Source organism: Schistocerca cancellata, chromosome 9 (genome assembly GCF_023864275.1).
Source record: "Schistocerca cancellata isolate TAMUIC-IGC-003103 chromosome 9, iqSchCanc2.1, whole genome shotgun sequence".
Taxonomy (NCBI): domain Eukaryota; kingdom Metazoa; phylum Arthropoda; class Insecta; order Orthoptera; family Acrididae; genus Schistocerca; species Schistocerca cancellata.
Window position 1 is genome coordinate 227,700,189 of NC_064634.1, and position 18,598 is coordinate 227,718,786.

General features: G+C 37.7%; 1 protein-coding gene across 1 annotated transcript in view; it reads left to right on the forward strand.

Annotated features, from left to right (window-relative positions):
- Positions 1-18,598, forward strand: part of LOC126101302 (uncharacterized) — a 264,331-nt gene that overhangs the window by 101,480 nt on the left and 144,253 nt on the right. Inside the window, exons 9-17 of the mRNA XM_049911981.1 lie at positions 9,079-9,194; positions 10,631-10,726; positions 10,835-11,045; positions 11,202-11,296; positions 15,029-15,115; positions 15,196-15,357; positions 15,767-15,896; positions 16,477-16,580; positions 18,093-18,285. Coding sequence (XP_049767938.1) covers positions 9,079-9,194; positions 10,631-10,726; positions 10,835-11,045; positions 11,202-11,296; positions 15,029-15,115; positions 15,196-15,357; positions 15,767-15,896; positions 16,477-16,580; positions 18,093-18,285 — 1,194 coding nt within the window. The remainder of the gene's footprint in view (positions 1-9,078; positions 9,195-10,630; positions 10,727-10,834; positions 11,046-11,201; positions 11,297-15,028; positions 15,116-15,195; positions 15,358-15,766; positions 15,897-16,476; positions 16,581-18,092; positions 18,286-18,598) is intronic.

Here is an 18,598-nt window from a genome sequence, read left to right on the forward strand (position 1 = left end):
GGAAAAAACCTCTCAATGGTCAAGGACTTAAAATTAACAGTTTAAACAGAGCTTTACTAACTTATTTCAAACAACCCCATAAAATGTACTCTGGTTTCAATGTCTCTATTCACAATTCAAATTTTCAATGCTTTCTGCATCTTCAGGTTTCATCAATTTGCCTTTTCTGAAAGTGAGTCATTGTGTTGAATAAAGTGTCAAACAAGAGTCAACTTCACTGACACTCCAAATGTCTCTCTCTACCTCCACACACACACACACACACACACACACACACACACACACACACACACACACACACACACACAAAGAGCATAGTATCAGTTTCAGTATATGACCCATTCATCCATTATCAACCTTACCCTCACTCAGATTCCTAAATGTGAACTCAACTCTATCCCTTTCTACAGATCCTCCCTTTATTATTTGCTCTGAAATTATTAAAAGTTGATGTCATTGCACTTCAGTGATAATCAATTTGGTAGCAATGTCTATTAATAAAGTTCAAGGGAGGAATCTTCACACAAAATGTTCATTATTTACTTAACTTGCAGATGGCTTCAGTGTCTTGTGGTCTTCATAACTGTGCAATAGAAATGTATGGTATTTCAATAGATTCTGGGATTCCTAAAAGACAAGCTTGAAGCATAACTACTTGTTTGCAGAATCTGATGTTTTATTACCATTTAATTTTATTCATCTCACAATCACAATGTTCCCCAAAATCACAATAAAAACATAAACTCAGAATGCACAAAAAAGTTAGCAAGTGGTCCATTGTCTTTCTAACCACACAAATCAAAGACCCACACATCTTGTTCACTCTCTCAGCTGCAGAACTAGTCTCAGAGTAAAAGTGACAGATAGCATATATTAATTGTGAATTGTTCTGGAAGTTTCCAGAAAGTTATGTTGGTCAAATTACTATTTAGGTAACTCCCACTTTTTACTATTGACATAGTTTCAAATTAATGGCTATAATTCACAAATGTAAATTATCAACATTATAAGGGAAAAACAGATTAGATTGATACTCAACGAAAGATACCATACTGAGTTGTAGACAGACACAATAAAAGACCCTTACACATTAGCTTTTGACCAAAGCCTTTGTCAGAAAAGGAAACACACACATATTCATTCACAGAAGCAAGCACACCTCATGCATGCTGGGATTCCAGTCTGAGCTGCCAGAGATGGCGGTCACATGTGCTTGGTGTGTATTTGCTTGTGCGCATTAACATGTGTCTCCTGTTTTGATGAAGTCTTTGGCTGGAAACTAATGGGTATGTGCCTTTTTGTTGTGCCTGTCTGCAATTCAGCATATCTACTTTATGGTGGCTAGCGATCTATTTTTTTCTTTTATATCATTGACATTCCAATCTGGAGTTCCCATTGCTCAAATGTAAGTTATTTTAGATAATTTTAATAATGACAAACACTGATCAGAATACTAAAATAAGGTGAATATTTATGAAGGTACTGACTTTATGTTTTGTTACAGAGTTGATATTATATCAATTGTTAAATCAGTAAAAATATAAAAATCAAATATAAATAGGAAATTTTTTTGTATCTTTTTTTGTGTTTGTCTGACTTCTCCTTTGTTCTTACAAATGAAGGTCCCCAGCTTTTATTTCTGTCACCTCCATGTTCCTTTCATGTTTCTTTTTCTTTGCATTGCCCTTCTCTCCATGTTCTCACTTACCAATGACTCCAGCTCTTCTCTCATCACCTTTTTCTGTGAGGGAAGACAACAGTTTCTGAGATTATAGTTGATGCCCTTGTGCCACAGTCCATATCCAATGGCGAAGACCCAATTGAACTATGTCTCAAATAGTTCACTACAGTTTCAAAATGTATTAGATATTGCATCCAAGATCTATGGTTATTGCTGCAGTACATCCTGTAGAGCCTACCCAGTTCTCAACAGATGGCAGTGGGACAAAAAGAGCAGTAGCTAGCAGATATCTGGCATTCTTATGTATTATACAGTGCATGTATCATTACTGTATGCTTGGTTGACCTTAACTCTCTGAAAAACATCACTGATCTCAATTTGTTTTAGTACTGTCTGACCACATTACTGAACACAGCCATTTTCCTTATTAATTCAGAGACTCTTCCCTTATTATTTCAGTGAATTTTTGTGGCCCATAGTATCTATAGCTCTAGTGGACATGCTGAAATAAATCGTTGGCGTAATTCTCAGTAAACATAAGTTACACACATCGCAGCTGTAGTTTGCACATCTCAACAAAATTCCATTATTTATTTTGTGCCAGTTATCCAAGTTTTTCTCCTCTAGTTCTCCCCTTTATCTGTTTGAGCTTGGGATCTGAGTCCTGTGATCTTCTCATGTCCCCTACATGATCCAACATTCCAGATTATTTATTTTCCTCCTTGTCCTCTTGTAAAACATCCCTGTCTCCTACTGGCAATCCTGAGATGGTATCACCTTTGATGTTCTCGGTTTCCCTTTTACATTCGAAGCTGTAGATAAATTACTGGCAGAACATGGACCACCTCGTTATCTTGGTGTTCAAAAATTTACATTCACAGAAATACCTCAGTGCTTTATGGTCAGTGAAGGCAACCGCTTCTGACCCAGTAGATAATTTCTGAATTTGATGAGTGCCCACACAGTAGCTAAAACCTCTGATTAAGTCATCCAGTAGATCTGCTCATATTTGGAGAGTGTTCTTGATGCAAAAACTATAATCCCCAGTCCTTCATTTCCACCTACAATTTTTTTCTGTGACAACGCCACATCTAAACCACAATCTCTGCTGTCAGTGAATCAAGAGCAAGGCAAGGATGGATCTGAGAGGTATAGAAATTTGCTGTTACTCAAGTTGTCCTTTATTTCCTAAAAAGTTTCGGTGCACTCCTGTGTCCACAACCAAATTGCATGTTTTTGCCTTAACTTGGCTACTTTGGTGTGCTTAGACTTCTTCTGATAAATTTTAGTAGTTATTAGACATTCCTGAGAGGGACTCTTATTGTTTTTTGTTATAAGGGTCAAGACATTTAGCTATAACCTCTGTCCTCTCTTCCTTTGGGACCTTTCCAGTGGGTGTCATAACATTTCCCAAGAATTCAGTCCACCTCCTTGCAAACTCATACTTGCTTAGTTCTAATTTCATGCCACCCTTTCTAGCTGTACATAACACTTACCTCATTATATGGTACTCACCTTCCCAGTCAATAGAGCCCATCAGATGTCATCAACATAGACTGCCAATGTCCTTATAACATCTCTACCTAAAACATAATCTAAACCATGTATAAAAAGTACCATAGAGGCTTTTAGGTCAAACAGAACTTCTTTAAATTGGCAACCAATACCTCTGTGCATGAAAGCAGTATTCTACCTGCTGTTCTTTGCTAGTGGTTTTGCCAGAAACCAGATGCCAGACCAACACTTGGCATTTTTTCAGCATCATGAAACTGATGCAGAAGGTCATCAATATTTTCTAGATGATAAGTTACCTTAGAGATTGTGGTATTCAAGTGTCTAGCATTTAACACTACCCTCACCGATGTTTCCTTCTTCCTAACAACAACTACTGGATTTTTGAGTTCACAATTGTGTCTCTGTATTAACCTAGCTACAGCATTCTTTCCAGATCAGTTTCAACTGCCTTCCTTAGCGCAATAGCTATAGGGCATGGTCTCTGCATAAATGATTCATGTGGCTTGACAATTATAGCACATTCAAAGTTTTTCACACTTCCTGGCACTTAAAAAATTACACCATTATGTTCACGCAGGAGATCATACAGTTCCTCCCTTTATCTCTCCCTTATCCCTTCCATAGTCTCAATTTTGAGATTAATTTCTGAGATTGTCTTCTTCAGATCTCTATAGTTTTTCCTCCACTGTTCACTGTTTTCTCTTACCTTTCTGTCCAAGTCAGTGATGCTACCATCATTTTTCCACTCAATGCCTCATTATATTCCAGCATCAAATTAAGCTCTCTTCCCTCTATTTACTGGTTTTCTTTTACAGACTAGTACAGCTCCTAATTATTCATCCAACCATTCCAGCAATATAATTCATACATAGTTCAGGTACAGCCATACTGTTGTGACAAAATTCTGTGTGGTGACATGGAAATACATGTGTCATAACAGGTTTATTTCACCTATCTGTTGCACCTCTAATCTCTATTACAATAACTGGCAATTCTGTAATTTGTGTAATGGATTTCAGATGTTCATAACACATGTCAGAGATTCCACTAATCTCACTCAGTGAATCAAGAAGTATTTCAGTCTCAAACCATGTATATTTATTTTAATTTTGTGTTGTAGTTTTACTACCTTATTTTTCTCAAAGCATCTTCCTCAGTCAGGTCCTACTCAATGTTTGCAAGTTATCTATAGTGTCTTCCAAGGTTGTAACACTGACTTCTACCTCTTTATGAATCGTTTGTCTTATTATTAGTTAGAGCAACAACATTACATTTTTAATTGAACACAATTTATCCTCATATTTACATCACTAACACTTGCATCCCCTGCTGTATTGATATTAAACTGAAAAGAAAACACTACCATCATCCATATCAAGTTCACCAAAAAGTTCCTCATTAATTGCCTATGATTTCATATTTATTTTATTTATCCCAGGACAATTTTTTTCCACTCTGCTTTAATATCTGTGGCAGCCATTTCCCTTCTCATTGCTCAGAACTGCTGCTACATTTACAATTTCTCTACTGACTGCATTTACCCCTGTCTATGGTAACCAGGAAAATGAAATTCCATTCTGTTTACAGTTTTTACTAATATCCTTACTGACTGCTACTTCCACATTTCAATTTGCATTAGGTACGTCTGCTAGTGCCTCTTCTTCACACCGAACTTTATCTTCAGTCCCTGAACTTGCGCTTACTCAGACAACATCCATGTTACACTCAGTGTCTGCTCCTTTTGTTGGTCTGCCTACACCTAAAGCATAATCTGAAGTATTGTCACTAATAATGACTTCAGAAAATTCTCCTGGAACACCAGTTGCCTTATTAATATTATCATGTGAATCCACTTCAGTTACCCTGTTTACTTCAATCTGTATATTAACATCAACATCAGCACTAGCAAGTGCGAAATCAGCAACTTTCATGCTGCAAGGGTAAAAATTCATAGCAGCAGCACCTGACCCCTCTTCTGCTGCATATGAGTATCAACAAAACTTGAAACATCACATACAGAATCAGAACATTCTTCATCACAATAGATATTAGCACAGAAAGCTTCCACCCTTTCAGCATCTGTATTTAAATCAGTACCATTACCAGTAACCTCATTTTCAGCACCCTTTTGCTGCATACCAGAATCAATATGTTTACTCTCAACATTTGTGTTACAAGCTGCAGCATCAGAACAAACAACATTGTCACACCCAAAACTATTAAAACTAGCAACTCCATTATCGTACTACTTCAAATTCTCAACATTTATTCCATCACTTGCTTCAGCTCACTCATAATCTAATTTCCAAGTTTTTCTTTGAGTTTTCTCCTGATTAACTTTTCTTTCCAGGAGTTTCAAAAAATCTCCACAAAATTCACATTTGCCACAATTCAGTCCATGTGGAAAGTATTCAATTGCACATACATTAGTTCCTTATTCAACGTTTCTCTCTTGGTCCTTCATCCAGCACTGTCAGTCTTTATCCCAGGTGGAGAAGCTACATGTTTCCCCTGTTGTGAGGTCTATCTGTTCCCCCAGTTGTTCCTCCAACATGTTCATACTGTGGCCTTCTGCAATCCATTCTATTATATGGCCCCCAATTTCTCCTACCATCATTCCTGAAATTGCTGTGAAAATTTATGTTGACTTTCTAGTAATTCCATCTCCTATCCCCATAATGGTTTCTGCTGTTTTGTATTTTTTTCTGGTTCTAAATGGTAAGCACTATCAATATTCACTACATAATCAGTGAATAAATCTACATTATCTCCTGGAGTACTTATGAAATCCCACAGTATATTTTCAGGCAATCTCTTCTGTAAGGTAGAAATGACAGTTAATGACTTCATTAGCTTCTCCAGATGTGCCAACTTCCTAATTTCCCTAACAAAAATTCTTTCATATGTCTCTAATCTGGTCTGTAAACATATCTGATGTAAAATATTATTCTGACTTCTGGATTGTTTTACCTCTCCCCAATATTTACTTAAAATGCCCTCTCAGAATCTTTATGTGTAACAAAATTGTACTGATTTTGGTTAGCCCATGAGAAAGCTTCTCCTTCCAATACCTCTTTAATACATCTAACCTTTCATACATCACTCATTCCACCCACAAATTTCAATGTACAACATGAAACACAATTGACAGTTTGTTGCTTTCCTTCATTATTCAAATTCTGAACTTTGTTTATGGGAGCATATTTATGATACTGCCCACATTTCCCTGTTCCAGCAAAGCAACTATTGACTCTTTTTTAAGTTTTCAATATTCTTTGCTATCATAGTACTGACTTCAGCTTTTAATTTATTCACTTTAATTTGTATTTCACTAACAATCTTGATTATTCCAACATGACTTCCTTTCCAATTCCCCTTTCAGACTTTGTTCCAATTTGAAATTTTCAGCCCTGCATTTTTCATCCAGTTCAACAAATTCCTCCCATACCTCAGCATGTAATCTAGCACATCCCTGTTAATTTCTCACTATTTCAAATCTTAGCTTTCTTCCCATTTCTGCTAGTATCTTACTTAATTTCTCTTACACAGACTGAATATAGTTATTCATTTCACTCATGCTGCACTTAACTTCATTTAATTGTTTTTGTTTGGTTACCTTGGATTTTTGTTTGCAAATTTTGTAGTTAAATGCTATTTTGAACCTCATTTGCACTTCCCTACACTTGTGCAAAAGTGTTCATAATTTCTTTTAATGCATCTACATCAATAATTTCTTTTGGAAGAATGTTAATATCCTCATCTGTCTATTCAAATCAGTTTAAACTTTATTTGTAAGTGTGGGTTCCCTCACCACAACAAATAAAGAAGGAAGACACAGAATAATAAGTTTGTCCCACAGCTCATGGGTCAAGATCAGAGACAATCTGTGAAGAACTTTTGGATCATGCAAATGATAATGAGATATTCCTTCAGAGGATCATAACTGGTGATGAAACATGGATCTGTGGTTATGATGTTGAGACCAAGGTCCAATCTTCTCAATGGATCAGGAAAGGTTCTCCAAGATTGGAAAAAGCTCTTCAGGTCAGGCAAAATGTCAAAGCCATGCTGATAGTTTTCTTTGATTTTGAAGGATTAGTTCATTGTGAATTCATGCCACTGGGATGAACTGTTAATCCATGGTACTACAAAGAAAATGTAAGAAGAAAATAGCCTGCAATGTGGCAGACAATTCATGGCTCTTGCATCACAATAAGACACCCACATGTTCATCCCTGTTCATGTATGACTATTGCACAAAAAATGAAATCACTGCACTGCCTCATTCTCTGTACTCTACAGACCTGGCCTCTGCAGATGTGTTTTTATTTCCAAAGTTGAAAAGTCCATTAAAAGGATGAAAATTTGCAATGATAGATGAGATAAAAGAAAATTTGTAAACACTGCTTTGTATGATCCAGCAAGATGTGTACTAAGACTGAAACTTCCTGGCAGATTAAAACTTTGTGCTGGACCAATACTTTTGTGGGCAAGTGCCTTTTGTGGGCAAGTGCTCTACCAGCTGAGCTACCCAAGTACAACTCATGAGTTGTCCTCACAGCTTCAATTCTGCCAGTACCTTGTCTCCTACCTTCCAAACTTCAGAGAAGCTCTTCTGCAAAACCTGCAGAACTAGCACTCCTGGAAGAAATGATATTGCAGAGACATGGCTTAGCTACAGCCTTTGAGGATGTTTCCAGAATGAGTTTTTCACTTTGCAGCAGAGTGCGCATTGATATGAAATTTCCTGGCAGATTAAGATTATGTGCTGGACTCAGACTCGAACTCGGGACCTTTGCCTTTTGCAGGCAAGTGCTCTACCAACTGAGCTACTCAAGCACAACTCACAACCCATCCTCACAGCTTCAGTTCTGCCAGTACCTTGTCTCCTACCTTCCAAACTTCAAAGAAGCTCTTCTGTGAAACTTGCAGAACTAGCACTCCTGGAACAAAGAATACTGTGAAGACGTGGCTTAGCCACAGCCTGGGGGATGCTTTGAGAATAAGATTTTCTCTTTGCAGCAGAGTGTGTGCTGATATAAGACTTCCTGGTAGATTAAAACTGTATGCTATACTGAGACTTGGACTTGGCACCTTTGCCTTTCACGAGCAAGTGCTCTTGGTAGAGGCAAAGGTCCCAAGTTTGAGTCTTGGTCCAGCACACAGTTATAATGTACCAGGAAGTTTCATATCAGCTAGCGCACACTCTGTTGCAGAGTGAAAATCTCATTCTCCATACTAAGACTGCTTCTGGAAGTGGGAACGGCATTGGGAGCGGTGCATCAGTTGTCAAGGAGAGTATTTTAAAGGAGACCATGCACAATAAGTAAAAGGTATGCTACAAAAAAGGTGGTGGACAAATTTCCAGAATTTTTGAACAGACCTTGTAAGTAGCTGGAAGTTGTAGCTAACTATTGTAAATAAACCATTTCTGATTTTCACAGTGGCTCCATTTCATGGCTGACTGGAACTTACTTTCTGAATAACCCTTGTATCTCTTTCATAATATTGTTGATATTCTAACTTGAACTTTCCATTGCTTAATTAGGAATGTTATACTATAAATGATGTGGGAGTCTGCAGTTTTCAACTCAGAAACATGAACTTTATAGGTAATTGATGATGATATTAGTATAATCTCTGAAAAATCTGAAAAAACTAAACAACAAGCACAAATAAAAACATGAAAGGAAGATGGGAGTTTGATATTTACACTGAAAATCACCTATTTACATTCAGCAGCAATAAATAACTTATTTGGTAGTAAAACCATTCAAAAACTTTTGAGTAATTGATTTGTATGCATCTCAGCTCTTAGTAAGATTACAAAACAAATTAACAAAGACATGTGTGCTCCTTAAAGTTATTTTTTATTGTTACAGGAGAAGCAATATATGTAAATGATATGCCTACCATGCCAGGTGAACTATATTGTGCCTTTGTTGTTACATCTATTGCAAATGGTCACATAAGAGGCACAGATCCCAGTGATGCTTTGGTAAGTGTTGATGCTATATACTGCATAAAAGTACTGCAGTATTAATTTCACAAAAATGTTATTTCTTATGTCAAGAGAGATTTTAGTGCATTCAGTAGGAGAACATTTTAATATTATAACCTTCCATTAATCATGTTCATTGTCATTGAAAAAAGTAATTCTGTCTGTTTTCTTGATGTCTGGAATCTTCCAGGCTCTTTTATAGTAGTTGTTCGGGTCAAAACATATTCCAGACTTTATTAAAAGTGGAACACACAGTATTTATTTTATATTTCGTTATGAACCAGCTTTTGGCTTCCTGGGGCAACATCAAGCTTCTTTACGAAATAAAGAGCATTTGTACATAAACACTCCCAACAATAGTGATAGCTATGATTATTTCCTGTGTATGGGGGTTGAGCCATGTTTAGTGCAGTTTGTACCCTGAGTTGTTTATGTACTGAGTGCAAAAATTTGAGAGTTTGAACTCAATATTTGCAAGTATGTTTACTAGACAAGCTTGAGAAGTTTTTTGCAGGGAAGTAATGTAAGATATTTTGACATTCATTGTTGCTTTTTTTCCAGTTTGTAGTTAAATTGTTATAAATATGACTAAAAACCATAGACTATTCTTAATTTTTAAAAAGTACACAAATGGATGCTGATAATGATGATTTTCTACTAACCCTGTGTTATCATGGATGCACAAAAAGTAAAGGTCGATACCTCATTAAACATGATGAACATTCATGAGTAACCAAGTGTGCAATTTCTACTTACATGATGAAAAATGAAACGATTGTTTGGCATTGTTGGCTGGGAGGCCCCATCCAGTGAAGTTGGGCCACCAAGTGCAAGTCTTATTTCAGTCAATGCTACATTGGGTGACTTGTGCCAGTGAAGAGGATGAAATGTAGACGAGGACAACAATGCTGTCTATAAGCAGAGAAAATCTCCATCCCGGCCGGGAATCGAACCCGTACCTGCTGCATGCGAGGCAAGCTCATTACCACTCAGCTCAGCAGGTGGACAACATATATGATATGTCATTGTGACTCATATTTTAAATGGGCATCCACATTACCTCAAAATCTCTGTGTTGTGCCTTATACAGAACTGTCACAGAAGTTAGCTTGTGATACAATAGTAAAGACACTGCACTTGCTTTTGATATAGTGATGTTAAAATCCCTCTCCAGACACCCAGATATAGGTTTTTTTTATTTTTAGCTTCCCAAAATTTATTGAGGAAAGACAAGAATGGACATGAGCAATATCTTTCCCCATCCTTGTCTTATGTGATATTGTGCACCTTCTCTTATTTGATGTCATTGTGAACAGAATATTAAATCTTAACCATTTTTTTCCTTTTTCTTACTTTACTCTTAACACACATAAAAGCAACCACTAATGCCTTCAGTCCATATTGGTTACACAAACTCCCTGCAAATGTTCTAGGCTGTGCCTGGAGTGGTAGCGTATTATGATGCAAAAGATATTCCAGGAAAGAACAACTTTTACCCAAAAACTTTGACCAGCTTTACTGATGAGGAGGTAAGATCAATGAAAAAACCATTAAAATACAGAGTACAACCTTTGCTGTTAGAAACCAAGCAAGTTTCTCCACATCACATTAACGAAACATTTCTACTATCTTCCTAGATATTTTGCTCTGGAAATGTAAAGTACAATGGACAGCCAGTAGGGGTGATTGTGGCAGAGTCACATGTGATTGCAGATGAAGCTGCCAAATTGGTGAAAATAAATTATGATGTTGTAAATGAACCCATCATTCACTTGAGAGATGCCCTTAAATCTGGAGATAAACGCAGAGTTATGGTGATAGGTGAAATTAAGCCGACTGACACTGGAAGTAAGTATTTAGTAAACTGTGATTCTTTCTGATGGTAATGGGACAGATTTTAGAATAAGACAACTATTTCATGTGGTATAACTTCAGTAATTTTCTTGTATGTATAGAAATAATTGTATGATCTTTGCTTATGATTCTTCTGTTACACTTAACCAGGTTCAGGGCATCCATGTCAACCAATTGTCACACATACATACTGGTTCTTAATTATTGTACAAAGTTGCACAGCAAGTGGCCATACACCCCCTTCTGTTTGACAGAGACCAACAATTCAACTATATTAATGTATGGTATGCTGCAAATCAGTCTTCAGACTACAGTGTGACCCTATGGGGGATTTTACAGTTCCATACAGTCAGAACCTAAAACAGGCACAGGTTTTTGGCACATTATCAACTGCTTCCCAACATGGCAAGTATGTGACTTTTTGAGAGTGTCACTGTGTTGACAATTGAAGGTTTTTGTCAAGATGCGGCAGTACATGTGGCTAAACCCAGGCAAGATAGCAGTAGTGAATATTCCAACTTACTGAAGAAATGCCCAGGTCTTACAAAACCTCCAAGAGCACCAACACAGTGCATCACATACAGACAACAGAAGGCCCACATCTTGTGCCAACCTAGGTACTTGGCACCAGATTGACTTGCCATAGCAGTAGTGAAATTTGACGGCATGATTTGGGAAGACATGATGCACCCATTGAGTAGCACCTGGTTGTCTCCATTACACTTGGTACCAAAAAAGAATTTTGCATGGTGCCCTTATGGTGATTATTGGGCCCTAAGCACCAGAACTGTGCCCAGTCATAATCGTGTACCATCACTTTGGGAACATAATTATGTGGCATGACTATATTCATTGTTTTAGACTGTGCAAAGGCATATATGCAGATTCCAGTGGCAGAATCAGATATACAAAAAACAGCCACTATCACTCCTTTTGGCGTTTTGTAGAGTCAGTTCACGACTGTTGGTCTATGAAATGCAAAGGTACATCAGCTCCAAGCTAAAAGGGCTAAACTTTCACTTTGCTTATCTTTATGAAAATCTTATGTCCTCTATCTCTCTGGAGCAATATCAGGAGAATCTTACTGAGAGCTCAGAAGATAGGAATGGTATGTCATCATTTTAAATACCACAAAAGTGTGTCTTCAGTCAGCCACAAGTTAATTTTTTGGGTCAAAGGATTATGTTGTCAGGTTTGTTACCCTTTCTGCTGAAAGTTGAAGCTATCCTGTAGATGACACAGACAAAGATCTGCAAAGACCTGTGTCATTTCCCCAGTGTCCTCACTTTCTATCACCAACATCTACCACATGCAGCAGAGTTGCAACCATCATTAACAGTGGCACTCACCAATCCAAAGAGCAAGGGAAACTCAGCAGTTTCATGACCAGATGAAATGATCTCAGCTTTCAAAGTAGTCAAGCAGAGTTTAGCGCACATGACATTACATGCACACCCAGAATCAAGTGCACCATTGGCATTGCTAGTTTACATGAATCAGACAGCAATAGGTGCAGCACTGCAACAACTTCATGATGGAGCTTGGCAGTGGCTAGCATTCTTGTCACAAACTCTCTGTGTTGCTACATAAATGGAGTGCCTATGACAGAGAGCATTTAGCATTCTATGAAGCCATTAAATATTTCTGATCTCAACTGGAGGCTAGAGAATTTACCATCTTTACTAATCATAAGCCTCTCGCATATGGCTTGTGACAAAATAATATGAACTATTCACCTCAGCAGCATAACCAGTTGGTTTACATTTCTCAGTACAGTAAAGTCGCAAAACACATTTCTGGAACAGATAATATAGTGGCTGGCTGCCTCTCCCATGTTGAGAGCACCACTCATTAGACTGATTTCACCGAACCCATGGCAGTGCAACAATCAGACCAGGAGTTGCCCAACCTTCTTGAAGACTCTGAATCATTGCTTGAACTTCAGATAGTAGAGATACCCAGTGCTGATGCCAAGTTTCAATGCAATGTCTCTAGTGGAAAACCTCATCCTTTTTACCCATGGCATTTGGGAGGTGTGCTTCTGATAATATACATAACCTGTGCCATTTGGGTTTTTCTGTGATGACATGACTAGTCTACAATAGTTTTGCATGGCCTGGAGTCAAGAAAGAATGATGAGACTGGGCATGGACATGTATTAAATATCAATGCAGCAAAGTCAACAGACATGCAGATGACAGTGGCCATCTTCTTGGATACACCAGTTTGATTTGCAAATGTTCATATTGATGCTGTTGTCCTCTTACCTCCATCAAAGCTCCACCGTTTTTTATTAACAGTAATGGATTGTTTCAACTGCTGGCTGGAAGCTGCACCAGTAAACGACATCTCAGTAGAGATCTTAGTTTCTGTCTTTGTTTTTACGTGGGTGCCATGTTTTGGTTGTCTGTCACATGTCATGGAAAATCATTGGCACCTGTTTGAGTCCAACCTGTTCACACAGCTGACTAAATTTTGTGGCACTGTGCATCATAGAATGATGAGATGTTACCCCACCAACACTGGGGTTATAGAATTGTTATGTCAGATGGTCACTTGTTATGACTTCTGCAGTACTCGTTAGCAGCAGACACAGTGGCTGCACCAAAGACTGAGACGATGTGGAATTTTACAATTATTTATTGAGCTTTCTTTAAAATTTCTCCCTCGTCATCGCTGCCCAGCCCTACGGATCCTTCCGCCTGGCTGCTGCTGTGTAGATTCTCCGACAATGCCCGCAACGCGCGCCACCAGTGCTCCGCTGAAGTCAGGATGCCCTGTGGTTGAGATGTACTCGTCGCCGCTCGGCAGCCCAGTATGGCACCCCCACGGAGCTGCGTTGCCTTGAGGTCAGCTGCCGCCGCGTGCTGCACCGGTGGCTGGGAAGTCGTCAGTCGCTATGTCATGGACGGACCACGCTCCGTGGGGCCAGGTTGCCGTGGAGTCCGAGCTTCACTCCCCGGCGGCGCCTGTGCCCAAGACTGCACTGTGGCTGGTCCTGCTGGAAGTTCTTGCTGTTGTTAGTCAGCCATAGTGGCGACCGAACTCAGGCCAATGTCTGGCGGCGAATGGATGACTTCTGCAAGCTGCAACAGACTTCCGGAATCGTCACCTACAAAGATAGAACATTCGGACACGGACCACGTCTGTCCTCAGATCCGAACTGCTTCCTAATGGCTTCTGTCCGTTGCTGCCTGCGCTCCACTATTTATATCCAGCAGGAGGATATTTTTTACCCTCGGTGGCAGCTTTTTGTTATTACTTCTGCAGTATATTGCAGCATAACTTAGCGTACTGGCCTCACTTCCCTTACTCAGCACTCTCCAGGTTTTTCTCGGTGCTCGGTCTGCGTGTGTCCTTGCGTCAGCCGGTTGGTAGACTGCAACTGTCAGCAAGGCTATCTGTGCCACACATACTTCGCAATGCCGTGATCACCAGTTGCCTCTGTTTTGCCATTCTCCACTGCGTGAAGCAATGCTTACTACATGCGGCCACAACAGAATGCTGGCACCGATCACTACCAGTAGCCCTGAGATATACTTAATGCCAAGCTCTGATCTCCATTAATACCACCTTTTTCAGGACCACATAAAGTGGTGCAACAAGGAAACCATATGCTCAACATTATCATTAATGGCAAAACCACTACTGTCTCACTGGACTGCATGAAACCTCCATACCTCTTTCAAGAAAATCCAATGAGGACAGCACAGCACAATACTGATGCAGTCTCAACTGCTTCATGACCATCGGTTCCAACAGCCATCAATGTGAAGAAGCCCTCTGGACATACAATATGATTGGTTTTTGGCACTGTTCCACTTTCTCAGAGGTGACTTATATAGTCGATAGAAGTGACACCACAGTGCAGTGCAAGTCATGTAGTTTTCATGCGTGATTTTGTAATACTATCAAAGTGATTCCACACCAGTCATCAGAGGTGTTGTGTTGTATGACACTTGTGTGCTTACTCTTAGAGTAGTTTTAGCATTCTATTGTTAACTGGTTATGGAGTTGCTTTTGACTATTGCACATCTGAGTTCTTGGGTAGTTTCTACTTCCATGTAAAGCATCTATATCAAACATCTGTCACTAACCAACTCACTGTGCATTTGAATGAAGTGTTACTGATTCTTACATGAAGAATCTATCTCTTTCTATATCAGCAGCTAATACTATGGGTGCAGTAATTTGTTCAGACAGCCACAGACCCAAAGCCATACTGACAGGTGTACGAGTTCTGTTTAATGTGACAAAATCAGCCTGTGATAGTTTGCTTCATATTTGTGTAGTTGTGAAAGCAACAGTTAACTGACTGTCTCTTGGGATGTACAAAAAACTCAAATGACACAAGGAACACACTACTGATTACAAACATATAGGGTTCCTTAATTAACAATGCAAATGTAGTTTAGGATTCTCCAGGACAGTGAGCAGACTTTTATATAGCTTTACTCAAAATTTTATTTTCAATATGTGGTGTGACAATAGAGATATGGATGATTTGCTTATATGAAACGCTACTGTAAAATTTGTTGTTAGTGTATTTATCAAGTGTCAGAAGCCACACTGTAACTTCTTGTCCATGACAACTACTACCCATGGACTATGGATGTAAGTCATAATTTGATGTAAAAGATAGTAGTCTGCCATGTTGTTGGTAAAACATCACATATCATTTATAAAATAAAATCTTTATTTTAAAACTTCAAAAGTACAACAATATTGAAAATATCTTCAAACCATATCACAACTCAACAAAACTAAGAGTTTCTGTAATTTCAAGTGACATCCTTCTAAAGAATATGAATATATGTATCAATATATATAAAAAACAAAGATGCTGTAATTTACCAAACTAGAAAGCGTTGGTATGTTGATAGACACCATAAAAACACACAAACACACACATAAATTTCAAGCTTTTGCAACCCAAGGTTGCTTCATCACAAAAGAGGGAAGGAGAGGGAAAGACGAAAGGATGTGGGTTTTAAGTGAGAGGGTAAGCAGTCATTCCAATCCCGGGATTAATGCCATCTAATATGCATCCTGGTTCAATTGGTGAAGGTAAAAGTTTTCTGTTAATTTTACCATAATTCTCTAAAATTATCTTCACGTATACAGACTGAATTATTTGAATACAGTTGACAAATTTCTTCATTTGTAAGCTCAGGAATTAATTAACAATTTCTACAGTGATAAGAAAATATTTACCCAAGTGTTCAATAAGTTGTTGTATCAGTAAAGCCTGTAGCAAATCCATCGTCAACCTAAAAAAAGCAGTATCATGTTTTCGCTATAGAAAATACATGTATCTGAACCACTTCATTGCCTGCATTTAATTTTTAGCAATAGCTAATTGATTTGCTGTTAAATTATTTATTTTCATATTTTTAACTCATCCCCAATCTTTATTTTTCTTCAGTGAATTCATTTCTTACTCCATTACTTTCATCCATTCTTCAAAATTTTCTGACTTCACTGATTATATGTCATTTCTTGGCATCTCACAAAGAAGCATCATTCTTGGTCAGTGGTCTGAATCTTCATGTCCATTTTCTGTAAAGTCTTCCTTTTCATCTACATGTAACAAATCAACAACTCTTTTAGTCTATTGAGTAATGGTTTCTGAAATTGTTGGTGTTGAATTTTGCACCATCTTTGCACAAACACCTTTTTTTGGGAAAATAAACAGAATATCTATAAAAATCTAAACCATCCATGATATCCTTTTCAAATTTTAACATGATACTTCTTCCATTTTTACTTGGATACTCATGCATAGTATTTCATTCCAACTACCACCAAATTATTAAAATTACCTTCCTTCTTCAAAAATATCTCTATTGGAGTGTTAGCAGATTTTTTTGTGGGCCCAGTACAATACAGAGTGTATGATGCAGCCAGAATTGCCTCATCCCACAACGCTGCTGGCACGTGTTTGGCAGAGCAGACCATCACATAGGACTCTATCTGCCTGCTGGGTAGCTCCATTCTGCTGAGAAGTATATGGTGCAGTAATTGAAGGTTTCAGTCCAGTTGTGTCAGCAAACTTAAGTACATCTTTCTTGTGGAACTCCCTGCTACCACTTGTATACAGTTATTTCACAACAAATTCAACCATAATCTTCTTCATTTAAATAAACAATAGTAATTTTTTCTTTAGTTTCATCTTTATGTCACAAAATATAGGCTCCTCTAAAACTAGAAAATCTTCTATAAAAATACAAAAGTGTAGGTGACCCTGCAAATCATTTTATTCAATTGTTGCATAAACACATACACATACTAAGTTGTCAGATTTAGTGCATTTCTGCACTCTTTCACCAAATTCCAGCTGATCTTTACCATGGACACATCTCTCATATAAACTGCTATCAGTTGTTGTCTCTATAACACAATCCCTCAAAAACTGGTGCATATATTAAACACAATACTTCTCTTGATAAGCAACTTCACTGCCAAATGATTAAATTCATTTTCACCGCTGGACACAGCAGACAGCAACTGCAATATTGTTTTTGAGAAATATCAATGACTGTTTCTTTTTGTGCAGTTTTCTTACCAGATAATGTGTTTCAAAATCTGTATAGAAAAATACCAGATATCTTCAAAATATCATTCTGTCCATTTCTGTGCACTGAATACCTGTACATCAATTCATCGTACACCTAATGCTTCAGTTTGTACACAATTCTTAGCACTGTACATATTTCCTGGAGTTTTAAATATTTCATATGTGGTGTACCAACCATGTTCATATATTTTATGATGTGACACACTACTGTCAATAAACCCCTCATTACAGGCCAGTTTATTTATAACTATGAAAAAATTATTGTGAATCGTCATTAAAACTTTCTTCTTGATTTTGAAGTAACTGCATGCTTGCAATGTCTTTAACTTCCCATAGTACACTCATTTTATTGAAGACCTATTTTTGTACATCTATAACAAATCAATACTGTGTTACATTGTTTTGATAAGTGTACTGCTTTTCCATATGAAAAGCATTTACAAATTTCATTCATTTTAAAATAGGATATTTTTGATATAGCTGCTCCAGACTCTAATCTACTGTTTTGTGATGCGATAAAGCTAATATTTAAAATTGTTCAGGAAATCTCAGTGGTGGGCATTGGTGCAGTCTGTGTAAATAATTCTCAATGCTTAAAGAACATACAGAAGAGTGAGCAATTGTCATCAAGTCTCGAAAAACTTGTAAAATTGTTAAGTACTTACCTTTTTCTTTTCTTTGGTTCTCATTGGCCAATAAATCCAGAAATATGGTTTCTGTTTGTGGAGGAGATATTATGGGTCATAAATTTTGTTATGCTTTAATGTTAAAATGATTTGTTGCAAAGAGTTTTTGTCTTGTTTATTGCCACCATCTAATACTTTGTTTTGAAGAACACACATCTTGAATAACGAAAACTTTTCCTTAAAATTGACCACATTGGCAATTAGCATCCCATTCTCAACAAGAAATGCTTGAAAGTTCAGCAAACAGACAAAGTCTGTAACAATATATTTTGCTATGCAAAGAT